Source organism: Canis lupus, chromosome 11 (assembly GCF_003254725.2).
Source record: "Canis lupus dingo isolate Sandy chromosome 11, ASM325472v2, whole genome shotgun sequence".
NCBI classification, from domain to species: Eukaryota; Metazoa; Chordata; class Mammalia; order Carnivora; family Canidae; genus Canis; species Canis lupus.
The window spans coordinates 12,042,586-12,057,397 of NC_064253.1; the positions used below are offsets into that span (position 1 = coordinate 12,042,586).

Sequence of the window (14,812 nt, forward strand, 5' to 3'; positions counted from 1 at the left end):
TTCATTCAGAACCTACACCAGAGCCCTGCTTTGCCCTCTTTGTGTTTTAAGGCTAGAGGTTCAATGTTTACCCAGTTTCTCTTAATTCTTTATAGTGACAATTTCAGATTTTGTGTTTATAATTGTTCATCCTTTTGTGTTTTAGGAGCTTTTACTCTGAGTCACAATCTCAGTGCTTCCTTGTAAAATACTTTTGTTTTGAATAGTAGATCTGGGGCCTTGACTTTATCCATCTCAAATTCTGTGTTAGCTATTTCTATGGCTTAATGACACCCCTGCCCTGATTGACTCACTTTAAAGAAAGAGGCTGTTTACTTAACAGTGGCATGTCGTCTGTTTTCCCAAAATACAATCTCTGGCCAGAAACCCAGTTGAATTGTAATCCCTCCTTACATAAGCTGCCTGGAAACTGTCAGTTCAGCCTTATCTGGTGGGTGATTTGGGCTGTGGACTCGTTATGCTTGCATGGCAAACTCTAAGTCATGATTCTTTTTCTCAGCTCTAGACTGTGCAGAAAATTTACTAGCTGGCCTTAATTTTGTTATTGGGATCGACAAAACTTCACCGCAATCCCTTTTCATTTGCTCTACAAATACTTACAGACTGCTCCCCTGGGGTAAACATCTCTCCTTGATCCTCAAATGCCATAGGGATAGACTCTGGTCTTGCAGTGCCTTCTCCATGGAAAAGACTATCTCATGTGACAATTACATTCTGAAGATGTGGCATCCAAGCCGAGCACAGTACACCTTTAGAAGGGTGATTCAATATGGACCTGGCATACAGGTTTTCAACTTCATTATAGAATTAAAGGAAGAAGCATGTTGTTTGCTTGCTTGTTTCTGTTTTTAGTTTTTTTCCCTTGCCTTCACACTTGCTTGACTGACCTTCGTGAAGGTGGATTTGAAGAAACCACTGAAAGGTGGTTTTAAGTTTCCAGATAATGGTGGTAGTAATAATGCTCATCACCACTTTTTAGTCCTTGATGTAAGGACTCTGTCCAAAATCTATTAGCATAGATTCTAAAAATCATGAAGGTAAGTTATTTGCATATCATCTAAATTAATCTTAAGAGTTAGAATTGTTGCTGTAGCTTTATGGTATTCAAGGTAAATAATTAGCACTATTTTCAATGGTGCCGACAAACCAGAATGTTTTTTTTTTGTAAATTTATTTTTTATTGGTGTTCAACTTGCCAACATATAGAATAACACCCAGTGCTCATCCCATCAAGTGCCCCCCTCAGGGCCCGTCACCCAGTCACCCCCGCCCCCCGTCCCCCTCCTTTTCCCCCACCCCTAGTTCATTTCCCAGAGTTAGGAGTCTCTCATGTTCTGTCTCCCCCTCTGACATTTCCCACTCATTTTTTCTCCTTTCCCCTTTCCCCTTTATTCCCTGTCACTACTTTTTATATTCCCCAAATGAATGAGAGAGACCATATAATGTCTGTCCTTCTCTGACTGACTTACTTCACTCAGCATAATACCCTCCAGGTCCATCCACATCGAAGCAAATGATGGGTATTTGTCATTTCTAATGGCTGAGGAATATTCCATTGTATACATAAACCACATCTTCTTTATCCATTCATCTTTCGATGGACACCGAGGCTCCTTCCACAGTTTGGCTATTGTGGACATTGCTGCTATAAACATTGGGGTGCAGGTGTCCCGGCAGACAAACCAGAATGTTAAGAGCAATGAAAATTTTTCCAGAGAGTGAAAAAGTCACCAGGATAGGGGTTCCTATGGCTTCATTCACTAATTAATTTTGCAAAACTGCTGCCCATGATCCTATTATAGAGGACAGACTACTGAATGGTTATAAGGTTTTAGAAAAATCATTTATTTTTCTGATCCTTAGTCTTTTTATCTGCAAAATGATGACATTCACCTGCTTTTTGTACCTCATCAGTTATTAAATAATATCACTATACCGAGATAAAGATGATGAACTGATTGGTACATGGTTGTTCAATGTCTCAGAGGCATTTGGCTTGGGGATGGTGGTTCCATTCACAGAATCTGTTGTTTGCCCAAGACCAGTGTTAACTGATCACACAGTGAATGCTCCCCTATTTGCCAATAAGTGAAACGCCAAAGTCTGTAATTTGGATGACTCCCAAAGAAGTTGTATCCCCATTTATATATACAGCTATTGCTGAAGACATTTTAGAAAGATAATTTGGTTTATATCATTGGGATAGCACTATTGTGTATTGGTTTATGTTAATTATATATTTCTTCTTAACTAAATTTTAAGCTTTGGCAGTTCGGTTTTGTGCGTATTACTGAACTTAGCAGATATTAGGAATTTTTTTTTTGATATTAGGAATTTAATAAATATTTCTTAGCCTTTAGAGCTGAAAAAGTACTTGCTGGCCATCTATTAACATTCTCACATATTTACAGATGGAAGGAAAAAGGAAATCCAGGAAATTAAGTGGTTTACCAAAGTCACAGAGTCCTGGAGAAAGAACAGAAAGACATTTCTGAAATGTCACTTCCTCCTCTTTAGAACTTACAGGACTGCCTTTGAATAAAGTTTAAATGAGAATTAAGACTTGCATTTTAGGAGAGCACACTTTATATACTATTTTAAATATGTCTCTCCACATACATACAAATTCAAAGGTGTGTATGTTTAGTCTGTAGAAAAATTTTTTCATACTCTGGGTGCAGTTACAACTTTTTGCCACTTATTAAGACTTCAGAGATACAAACCAGTAGCTCAGTAATTGCTTTCTTGAATCTGCCTGTAATAATTACATTTAGTAAAGCTGTATCGAAAATTAGAAAGGCAGAGACTAATGGAAAACTAGATTTTTCACTGAATTAGAAAGCAAGACAATCCATATATTGACAACACTTCAAGTTGAAACAGATCAGGAAAACTGTTTTGGACTGTTTGTGCAAAGAGGCAAACCTGGGCCTGATGGGCAGTGGCATCCGCATTTTATGGAAGCAGAGAAACTCCAAGAGATCTCATGTAAATCGGCATGTTGCAAGCACAGAATCCAGGTCTGATTTAGATACAAGTCATTTGAATCTTTTAAAGCCTGGAATTTCTTGTTGGTGCTAACAAAGAAGTAAAAAATGAAGAATTGTGTTAATGAAGTGAGAACACCTTCAAATTAGAAACAGTACAAAACTCACTTGAGGGTCCTATGTATTAATCAGAAAGAAACCCAGACAGAAAAATGGTGGAAGGGCTTCATGTGGCTTGCTTCAGTGGTGCTTGGTATAGTGTTTGGACTTCATGGCCAGAAAAACTAGTTATTTTTAGTTATTAGTTGTTTTTTTTGTTTTGTTTTTTTTTTTTTTTTTTTAGATTTTTATTTATTTGTGAGAGACAGAGAGAGAGAGGCAGAGACATAGGCAGAGGGAGAAGTGGGCTCCTTGCATGGAGCCCGATGTGAGACTCGATCCCAGGACCCCGGGATTGCGACCTGAGCCAAAGGCAGATGCTCAACCACTAAAGCCACCCAGGTACCCCTAGTTATTTTAGTTTTATTGCATTTGAGAAAGCATATTGAGGAGTTCCCAACAGGATATTAACTCAGAGTTGTTTCGATATCAGGAAAATAATTAAAACTGAGATACAGCAACGTTAATAACTAAAAAAGCAAAACAAAATTGGTACCTCTTCTTAAGCTGTCAGGTGGACAGTGTGTTTTTCAGCAGAAGCCAGGACACAGTCCCAGTAATCTCTGATGATCCAGCTCCCCTTCTGGCACCAGACTGGCCACACAGTTCAGAGCCATCAGGTCAGTGAGCCCTTACACTATGGAGGCATAAGGTTATTATAGCTTTAGAAAAATGCTTTTAAAAGGGATTGATGTGATGTGTCATGCTATCATGGATATCCTAGGTGAATCCTTTTGATTGCAGACTTTTGGGCATCAACCATCCCTTCCTGTGAATGAGTGCACGTGTTTGTTTGCTCACAACCTGTGGCAGTGAGACATGTCCCAGTAAGAGGAAACATCTAGAAATTAGAGAATTCAGGTAAATAGTCACATACAGACCATAGCATGTGCTTCCAGGCCAAGGAAGAGAAATGGGTGAGCATTTTGGGGGGGGGGGGGGGGGGGGGGAAGGTAGCCGGAGAGATAAGAAGGCATGAGAAACGACCAGAAGGCATGCAGTGTAGTCTTTTTTGAAAACCACATTCTGACCCAGGTCAACCTGGAGCTTACATTTCATAGAGCCCTCTGATTTCAAAGCCAGAAACTGCACACAAGGTAGAGAAAGTGGTAGGGAAGGAGCAGAGTTGTCTGTTTTGAGAACTGAATTTGCTGTTTGGTAAGGGAGAAGTAGTGGAAGGCATTTCACTAACAGAAATTTCACTTCAGATCCTGAAGACCATGATTTTGAACAGTGAGATAAGCATGCATGGTTAGTTGCAAAGGAGTTAACATTTGTTTGCCCTCAGCAGTGTGTAAAGAAAGCATGGCACAGAAATGTGCACATGGCAGTCTCTTCCTTAGAGCAGACTTGGAGAAAAACACGTGTCACAGAGTGATACACAGGTGTTATATTATGTATAATATTAACATGTATGTAAAATATTAACATGTCCTAGCTGATGAACAGGATTCAGCTGAGAAATCATTTTCCTGTCTGTATAGCTAGTACGTGTCAAAGAGGGACTTGGAACCCAAAGTATCTGATTTATAACTTTTTTTTTGAACATTTTCTTATTTCTCTCTTTTAAAGATTTTATTTATTTATTTGACAGAGCACAAGCTGGGGGGGGTGGAGGCTAGAGGGAGAGGGAGAAGCAGGCTCTCTGCTCAGCAGAGAGGCTGATGTGGGGCTCCATCCCAAAACCATAGGATCATGACCTGAGCCAAAGGCTGACGCTCAACTGACTGAGCCACCCAGGCACCCCCATTTTGAACATTTTCACTCAAAATTTTAGAGAATGCTATGAGATACACAGCTTCAATGGGAAAAATTGGTAGAAAAAACCCTGGAAAAGTGAAGAAGAAAAAAATATCTCTTCCTCTAAAACATTTAGGTATTTATTCCACCTTTTTTTCTTTTTTTGGTATATATGTACATATGCTGTTATGATCATGCATTTGCTTATTTTTTAAAGTACGTATTTATTTAAGTAATCCTCACACCCAGTGTGGGGCTTGAATTCACGACCCCGTGAGAGAGTCGCATGCTCCACTGACTAAGCCAGCCAGGTGCCCTGATCATGTACTCGCTTATATGCACAACAGTGTACTAATTTATATGTAACTGATGAATCACTGAACTCATGAAACGAATAATACACTATATGTTAATTAATTGAATTTAAATAAAATTTAACAAAAACAGTGTATTCTTTGTGTAGTCTGTACTTATATTTAAAAAATTTTAACAGTTAATACCATTTTGTGTTAATACATCTGAAACATACGAATGTGCTGTCATTTATCATCCTTCTAAATGCTAGGTTGTTGACAGTTGTTTATAACTATAAACCTACTTTTTCACTTTTATTTTTATTTTTATTATTTTTTAAAGTAACCTTTACACCCAGTAAGGAGTTTAAAACTCATGACCTCAAGATCAAGAGTCACATACTCTATCCACTGCACCAGCCAGGTGCCCCTTACTTTTTCACTTTTAAAAGCCATATTCCAGTTTCAGTTTGGTGCTGCTTTGTTGAGCAAATTATTCATATCTGTATATGTTCATATATTTGTTGAGAAATAATCTTCCTTATGCATTTTTTATTCTCTTCCTATTCTTCACATGTGTCTTTTCAGAGTAGTTTACTTTTGCAGTATAACCCATGAAAGGTTACATAATGAAACTAAGATAACTCTTCTTTCCTGCTGTTAGGAATATTTAAGTTAGGTGTACTATTTATCTCTGACAGCTCACCTGTCTCTAAAGGTTTTCATGTGTCCAGATTCCACTGCTGTCATGAGTTTTAGTCTGTAATAAGGTAACCCTAGCAGAGCCATGGTCAGGAGTAGTGGACACTTAGTGAATATTTGGTTTGTAGCAAGTGAATATTTGCCTTCCTGAATGAGACTGATGTACTAATCATGATTGGAGGTATTAGTTTCCTATCTTGTGCACCAATTTTTTTTTTTTTTTTGTCCAGGAAGGGACTTCATCCAAAAGTTGCCTTTAAACCTTTGTGTTGTGCCCTGTAGGAAATGCCTGGCAGGAGGTTCACAGTTGAGTTGCACTGGCTCTATGCATATGGAAATACTGTGGAGAGAGAAAAACTACTCATGTCTAGGTGACCTGGGTGATTTCAGGGTGAGTGTCTAATACAGTAAACCTTGGAGAGGTAAGGCTTGCAGAAAAGCTTTATCCTTGCTACTCTTTGGAGCAGGGTTAAGAGTCTTTAAGATGTAGGCTTCATTAGGTTTAGCTCAGGCGCTTGGGAACAGTGGGAATTAAGGGTTAAGCATTTTCAGTTTCTCTGTAGAGACCACATGTGTCATATTACTAAGGGAAAATGACCCATTCCAATAATAAAAAATCTGCAAAATGATTATTTTTTTGCAAGTCAACACCTTTTCTTCAATTCATTGTTCCTTCTTTAAAGGACTCAGACAAATTAAGTGATTATGATATATCCTGTACCTAGAAGAATCTCTTTGTTTGGGGTAAAAGAAATCAATATGAGAAGCTCTTGGAATGGCCTCCCCCTCCTCTTTAGCAGCTCCTTATATATGGATTTGGAAATGCTGATTCTACATGAAGAATGAACATGCTGTTACATGCCAAGGCCCAGCCTCATTAGGCTCCAAACTTTTCCCCGAGTGTCTTTGGCACTGGTGTGTGTTCTGTAGATTTAGAAAAGATGGTGATTGGTGAAATACAGAAATTTGGTTGTACCTTTTTCATTATGCAGACTTAGTTTCTAAACCTTCACGTGCCAGTGCATTTTAAAAAGTAGGTTAACTTTAAGAAAACAAGAAATTAAAAAGAAAAAGTAAACAATAAAGCTACTACCAAGTTAAGTAATATGATACAACTTCAGAATCTGGATTTCCATCTTTTCAGAGATGCCAATTCTGATCATTTTATTCAGCATTGCAACTTTCCTGCAGCACTTCCAGTGCTTTTTCTTGGCTCTGCGCCTAGACCAGATGATCGCTTTCTGAAACACTCCAATTTAGCTATCGTTTTATATCTACTGTTATCGGTCTCCCCTGCTGGAACATATGTTTCTTGAGGACAGAGCTCTTTGTCATTTTACTTCTCTGGTAGATTTCAAACACCTTGAAATTTAAAGTTAGTGGCTTAGCACCCACTAACTCCTCAATAAATATTTGAATAAAGAAATAACATCATCATCATTGTCTTTACAGTGCAACTGTTTTTTAAAAGATTTTATTTATTTGAAGGGGAGAGATAGCAAAGGAGAGGGTGAGCGGAGAGGGAGGAGCAGGTGATGGGAGGCTCAACCCCAAGACCTCGAGATCATGACATGAACCAAAGGCAGATACTTAGCTGACTGAGCCACACAGGCAGCTCAAGTGTGACAGTTTTAAACCCGGGTTATATCCATCCAGTCAGTAAAAGACTTAATAAGTATTTTTTCATAGGAAGAATTGAAATTCTGAGCCTCGAAAGAAGGCTAAGAGTTCTACGATTTTTAAGAGCTTACTTTGTTCTTGTAGGCAGGTGTTAAAAAATGTGGATATATCCTCTCTTAACACCTGTCAGCAGAACAGAAGAAGTTTCTTTACCCTCAAAAAGACAAAAGGATATCTTTTCAGGATCTTTCATTGTAGAGTTGACAAAATGGTCTGTGTTCTTTCATGGGCATAGAGCTTGTCCCTCTCTATCTGCTCTCTGTCTGTGTTTCAAAGCCAAGCAGCAGAGCTTTGAAGCTGACATGCATATCACAGATTCCCTGTGGCCAAGCAGCCTTCCCATTCTGGGGTCTAATAAATACATTCAGTTTTGAGAGAACACAGGAGAATCTTGGATCTCATATTCTTGGTACCTATAGAAATAGGGAGCCTGACTCATCATGAATGAGACCAATAATTCTCAGCTACTCAGGCTTACTTCTTATACCTTTTTTGGTTAAAAAAAAATTATCTAGGGCAGCCCAGGTGGCTCAGCGGTTTAGCGACGCCTTCAGCCCAAAGTGTGATCCTGGAGACCCAGGATTGAGTCCCACATCAGGTTCCCTGCATGGAGTCTGCTTCTCCCTCTGCCTGTGTCTCTGCCTCTCTCTCTGTGTCTCTCATGAATAAACAAATAAAATCTTTTTAAAAAAATTATCTATATGTGTATATGTACATGTGTATATGTATATCTGTAGAAAATGCTTTAAAGTTTTGATCTTTTGAATTGCATAGTTTTTTTGGTGAGAATATTTTTTAAGAAATATGCAGTGTGTCATACTAACAATAATGTTAGTATTATAATTTATGCAGATTATGGGCTAAATAGGGTTTCTTTTTTAATGGGTTGGAATCTTTTTTTTAATATCTCTTCATTTGGGAGAGAGCAAGAGAGCATGAGCTAGGGGGAAGGGCAGAAGGAGAGGGAGAAGCAGACTCCCCACTGAGCAGGGAGCCAGATATGGGGACCTGAACCCAGGACCCTGGGATCATGACCTGACCTGAACTTACCAACTGAGCCACCCAAGTGCTTGGGTTGGAATCTTTTATACTTATTCTATGAGAAAATCCCTGCTGAGTATTATACTACTTCAACTGTGGACTTTGGAGATGCAATCCAGTGATTAATTGGGAATGCCTATATTTCCTTACATCCCGGATTCAACATTTTAGAAGAAACAATGCCAAATTGTGTTTTATCCAAAAAAGTGGTGAGTAGTGCAGGACCTGAACACCAGATCATCTGAAGGACAGATAGAGGAGTTAGAAAGGTTTAATTTGGAAAAGGAAGTCTTTCACAGTGCAGCCAAGACCTCTCATTGCTGAAATGGTAAAACCATAAACCCTATTATGATCTCAACACCTCTAAATAAACAGCTCTTCCTACATGATCAGATTCAGTCTTCTGGCTTTAAATTACATTCACACTCTGATGACTTCCAAATCTGTATCTCTGACTAAGACCCAGGCTATAAATTCATTTTTGCTTCACATCTTCACTTGGTGTCTCAAACGCATCTCCAATTTAACATGGCCAGTGCTGAGCTCCTGTTTGCTGCCATAGACTGGTTGACACCAGGTCTTCACAGTTCAGGATGGCACTACCTGGCCCCCTGACCTGGGGCCAGGTCCCCAGGCCCCAAACTTCACCATTTTATTTGATTCCTCATTTTATAAACAGACTCCACTTTGAGTTAGCAGTCTGTTCTGTTGTTTCTGCTTTCACTCACCTGTCTGTACCACTGCTCAGACCTCTTTAATTCTCCTCCCTCCTGATCGCTGCAGGCACACAAACATGTCAGACATTTGCATGGACCCCTCCTCTGTCACCTCCAAATATTCTCACTTCCTTCAGGCCTATGGGTAAGGGAATGAATAATGGACCTCCAGAAACGTCCACATCCTAGTTCCTAGACCTGTCAATCTGTCACCTTCCATGCAGAAGGGACATCATGGATGTGGTTCACGTTAAGGACCTTTAGTCACAGAGACTATTTTGGATGATCTAGCTGAGCCCAACATCATCATGTGAGTCCTTAAAGGTGGAAGAGGAAACAGAAAAGCAGATCAGAGAAGTGTGACCTGGGAAGGAGTGCCGTTGCTTGCTTTGAAGGTGGAGAAAGGGGGCCATGAGCCAAAGAATGCAGGCAGCTTCTAGAAGCTGGAGCTGTGTTCCCAGCTGACAGCCGGGAAATGGGGGCCACCCTTCTACAACTGCAAAGAAATGGGGACCACAATGCTATAAGCACAAGGAAATAGGGACAACAGTTCTATAGCCAGCAAGGAAACAAGGACCATAGTCTTAACAACCACAAGGAAATGGAAACCTTTCCTCCCAGTGAACCCTCAAAGGGAACACAGCCCCACCTGTACCTTGATTTTAGCCCCCTTGAGATTGAACCACAGAAGCCAGCCAAGCACACTGGACTCCTCACTTATACAACTGTGAGAGAAGAAATGGAGCATTGTGTTTGTATAGGAGGAAGAGAAAACTAACACAAGGTCTCTGCTCTGATAAAGTTTTATCTTTGCCTCACCACCCCATATAGCAGCCATACCCGCTCTTATCCAAGCCCTCTCTGTCCTCATAACCTGGATCTATTTTCCTCTGTAGCACTTACCAGCTAATGTGCTTTGCTCGTGTGATTGTCTGAGTCTTCCTTCCATTCCAATGTAAGTAAGCTTTGTTAGGGATCTTAGGATCCTTCACTGTCCTGTCTCCAGGAACTAGAACTGAGCCTGGCATGTGCTAGGTAATTATCTTTGTTGAGCCATTGAATGAAGCTCACTGGTAATCCGCTCTCCAGCCTCTTACAGAAGTGCTTCCTTCCAGGTGGGCTGCATTTCACTCGGCTCCTCCCTCCTGTCACCTGCTGCTTCAGGCCCTTTGCGCTTGGGCTACCCAGTGCCTGCCCTTCCCCTTTGCCTGCCTTTACTGTAGGTCTGTTCAGAAACATCAACTCTGGAAGGAAAGCTTCCCGGATTCCCAAGAGTAAATCCTATTTTCCCTTAATTAAGACACATAGAGAGATTTTTTAAAATAAGCATTTTATATTGAGTACAGCTCAGATAGCTTTATAGTTTGCACCAGATGTCAGAATTATATATTGTTTTGACTACTCTTTAATTTCTTTCTCTCTTTCTATTGTGTAGGTACCCCAGAGGCCAGGGTGGTGGGTTTGCTCACCACTGTTTCTATAGTTAATTGATTGTGGGCTGTGGAACCAGACTGAGTTTATAAATCAGTTCCTAGTTCTGTGTCTAAGTTAGGGGCCTCCGTATGGCTTGATTTCTTCACATTTCAAGTAGGAATAATAACAGTACCTACCTCATAGGGTCTTGTGTAGGTTAAGCCAGTTAATAAATCGAAGTGCCTTGAACACTCCATGGTGCATGAAAAGCACTCAAAAATGTTAAGAGCACCTGGCTGGCTCAGTTGGTAGAGCATGCAACTCTTAATCCTAGGGTCATGAGTTCAAGCCCCACATTGGGCATAGAGCCTACTGAAAGTAAAAATAAATAAAACAGCAACATTTAAAAAAAGATCTTAGCTACTGCTACTGTTATTAATATAGAGCATAGCAAAGTGCTTGGCATATAGAAGATGTGCAATAAAAAGGAATTACATAAATGAATTTTGTATGAACTTAATGTTTGTGTTAAAAAATGAGTAATTGTCATTTATTACATTTATTCCAGTAGAACTTTAGAAGACAGAATTAGGTTAAATTTAGATTAACTTTTTCTTTAATTATAAGAATAATGTATGTGTGTGCTAATGAAAACAATTAGATTATAGGGAAAATTAGAATAATTTGTAACTCTACGACTCAGGCATCCATTTGACTGATGACTTTTGTCATCTCTTATGCATATTTTATAGTCTGCAGCTTTGTATGGGTAAAACATTTTCTCCTGCTTTTTCAGTTAGTGCATATTATAATGCTTTTTCACAATAATGTTGTGGGTTCTTCTCAGTAATTATTTTCTTCTAAAAAAAAGTCCAGTTTACTTGGGGCATATAATACATATAATATGAAATAGTCAGTAGGAATACATTTGCTGGGATACCTGGGTGGCTCAGTGATTGAGCATCTGCCTTAGTCTCGGGGCGTGATCCCGGGGTCCTGGGATCAAGTCCCACACTGGGCTCCCCATGGGGAGCCTGCTTCCCCCTCTGCCTATACCCCTACCTCTCTCTGTGTCTCTCATGAACAAATAAATAAATAATCTTCTTAAAAAAAGGAATACATTTCCTGAAATTTTGAGAATATGACTGCACTTTAAAAAACACAAGTGTGCATTTTAGATGATCTGTTTAAAGGGAGTGTATGGAAGACAGTGATGCCTCAAGACCCAGAAGGCTCTGGAATGGAGGCTAAATGAAGGCTAGGATGTGACGCCTTGGCCTGGAAAGGCTCACTTGTGAGCAGAAGCACTATGGTAGGTGAGCACATTCTCTGTAGTTGGTGCCTAGATTAGGGAGGATTCAAGAAGGAATTGGCCCCAGGAGAGCTGTGGGAAAACAAGATGGGTTGATGGCTTGGGGCAGATCGTGGAGGATTTTGGAGGCAGGTGGAAGAGTTGCTCCTTTTTGTAGGAGTCATGAGCTTGTGATAAAGAAATGCAATTTATAGATAAGTAATTTGATAGAAGAATGATAGATTCTTGTGTTCTTATGTATATGACAAGCTATTTAAACTACAAATCTCTTCCTCAAGCAACCTGTGAGGAAGACTGTCCTCAAGTCCACATGAAGACCATGCTGTGATCCCTGCTGGATACTTTGTTACCCACTTCATAGTTAGCAATTAGCAATTAATTGTTCCATTTCAAAGCATATTATAAGGCACCAAGACATTTATTATGCAACAAACTAATACAGTGTGACATCATTTTATCATTCTCTTTTTATTAATGGAGATACTATGGCTCCAAGATATTTAGAGATTTGCCCAAGTTAGTAAGTAGTACAGATGAAATTTATCTCTTTTCATTCTTTTCAAAGCAGGATATAAAACAGAATAATGGAACTCATAAAGCATCTGTCTTTCAGATTGCTGAATTAACATAATATTTGATGTATTGTCACAACAGTTCAGGTAAGCCAAGAACCAGCAGTATTCACTTTTTACAGAAAGACTAAGTCAAAGTTATATTGAAACTAATGAAAGTTACATTGAAACTAATGAAAAACTATGTTAACCAGTCAACATGAATGACCAGATGTATTTGAGTGCATTTTCCCCCTCACCCTTAATTGATTGGATTATTATCATTTAGATACAGCTTAAGAGAAAAAGAAAAATAAAGCCTTTATAATCAAATAGTTAGAGAGCTGCAGCTAAAATTAGTACTAGGGTTTGGACTGAAAGCCTGTAGTTCTATGAATATCATTAAACTCAAGAAGAATCTTCCCTTTTTAACTAGAGAGATTAAAACTAAAATATTTAGCAGACTATGTCATTATTAGAATATCTGAAAGTATATACATAAACACAGGGAAAAATTTCCAATACTACATAAACATGTGAAAGGAAAAACAAAATGTGTCTAATACCTTCCAGAACCATAAGTTAGTTGAAAAATTACTCATTTATTTTAAGCACACAGACCCTAGTATATCTAAAGTTCTGGTTTTTGATGGCTCAATCTTGGAAAACCTTTAGTGTCCCTCCATTCTGAAATAGAAACTGAGAGTTTACCCACCGCAGTTATTACCTCCCTCTGTCATACTCAGTTCCTATTATGTAGATGATTTCAATTTCATCATTAAATATGAACATCATGACTTTATTACATTGTAACTTGAACCACTTTCCACACCAATTTTTAGCAGTATCCTTTGACTACCAGTTATAGAAGATGAAAGCAGTTTGTACCCCATTTGCTTTCCTTCTTCATTCGCCTCCTGTTTTCTGCTAGTTATGCCATTGCTTTTTATACTGACAAGAAATGTTTACAGTCTGTTCTGTAAAAAGAATTTTTTTCATGCTGTATAGATGGAGTCTAAAGACTGAGTACAATAATTGGTATTGTCAATAATATAATTATGTGTGTGTGTGTACATATACTTATGTATACATCCACTGTGAAATCAAGTGTTTGAGCTTGGAGAATGACATGTTTCTATAAATTATGAAATCTCTGCTGCTCAATGTCCACAGTAGCCAAACTGTGGAAGGAGCCTTGGTGTCCATTGAAAGATGAATGGATAAAGAAGATGTGGTTTATGTATACAATGGAATATTACTCAGCCATTAGAAATGACAAATACCCACCATTTGCTTCGACGTGGATGGAACTGGAGGGTATTATGCTGAGTGAAATAAGTCAATTGGAGAAGGATAAACATTATATGGTCTTATTCATTTGGGGAATATAAAAAATAGTGAAAGGGAATAAAGGGGAAAGGAGAAAAAATGAGTGGAAATATCAGAAAGGGAGACAGAACATGAGAGACTCCTAACTCTGGGAAACGAACTAGGGGTGGGGGAAAAGGAGGAGGGCGGGGGGTGGGGGTGACTGGGTGACGGACCCTGAGGGGGGCACTTGACAGGATGAGCACTGGGTGTTATTCTATATGTTGGCAAGTTGAACACCAATAAAAAAAAATAAATTTATTTAAAAAAAAATCTCTGCTGCTTATTGGAGACTCTTCCGAGCATTATCCCAAATGGCCACTCTTCTCTGGACTGCACCAAATCTTGTTACGTTTATTTTGCTTTATATTTGAAATTGTGTACTAGAATTATATTTGGAGTTGTATCCATTTTGTTTGGTTGGTTTTCTTGGAATTTTTAAGCAGCTTTTTTTTTCCTTCACAGAGAAAGGCAAATGTCTTGACACTATTACTAAAAGCTTATTATCTATAATTGATATTACTCGTACCAGTTTTCTTTGCATATCTCTTGGAACCCTCTGGCTTCTAACTCTAGTTTGAATATTTTTTAGGCTACAAATCTGCCATTTTAGGATTTTTCTCAACATTTTCTTTCTAGGTTAGGGCCAGTTTTTTGGCCTCTCCTTTAAATTTCATTTTTAAGAGGTAACTTCAAGGAAAATTTTATCAGAGTCTACATACTGCATAAAATACTCCTGCATATTTGAAAAGAGCACTTTACCTCTTTCTTAGTGGAAAATTTGCCTGGATGTGAAATTCTGTGTTAAAGATCATTTACTATCAAATTTTGAGGCATATGAAGCTAAACT

General features: G+C 38.8%; 1 protein-coding gene across 3 annotated transcripts in view; it reads left to right on the forward strand.

Annotated features, from left to right (window-relative positions):
* SNX24 (sorting nexin 24) overlaps window positions 1–14,812 on the forward strand; it is a 159,422-nt gene that overhangs the window by 61,439 nt on the left and 83,171 nt on the right. The window contains exon 1 of one of the 3 annotated variants that reach the window (XR_007413917.1): window positions 6,188–6,272. The exons of 1 other annotated variant lie outside the window; for it this stretch is intronic. Coding sequence is in view for 1 of the 2 variants with exons in the window: in XM_025433168.3 (XP_025288953.1) it covers window positions 6,207–6,272 (66 nt within the window). In the remaining variant the exon portion in view is untranslated. Of the gene's footprint in view, window positions 1–6,187; window positions 6,273–14,812 lie in introns of those variants that run through there. One more of the 3 variants, XM_025433168.3, reaches the window with a different exon arrangement.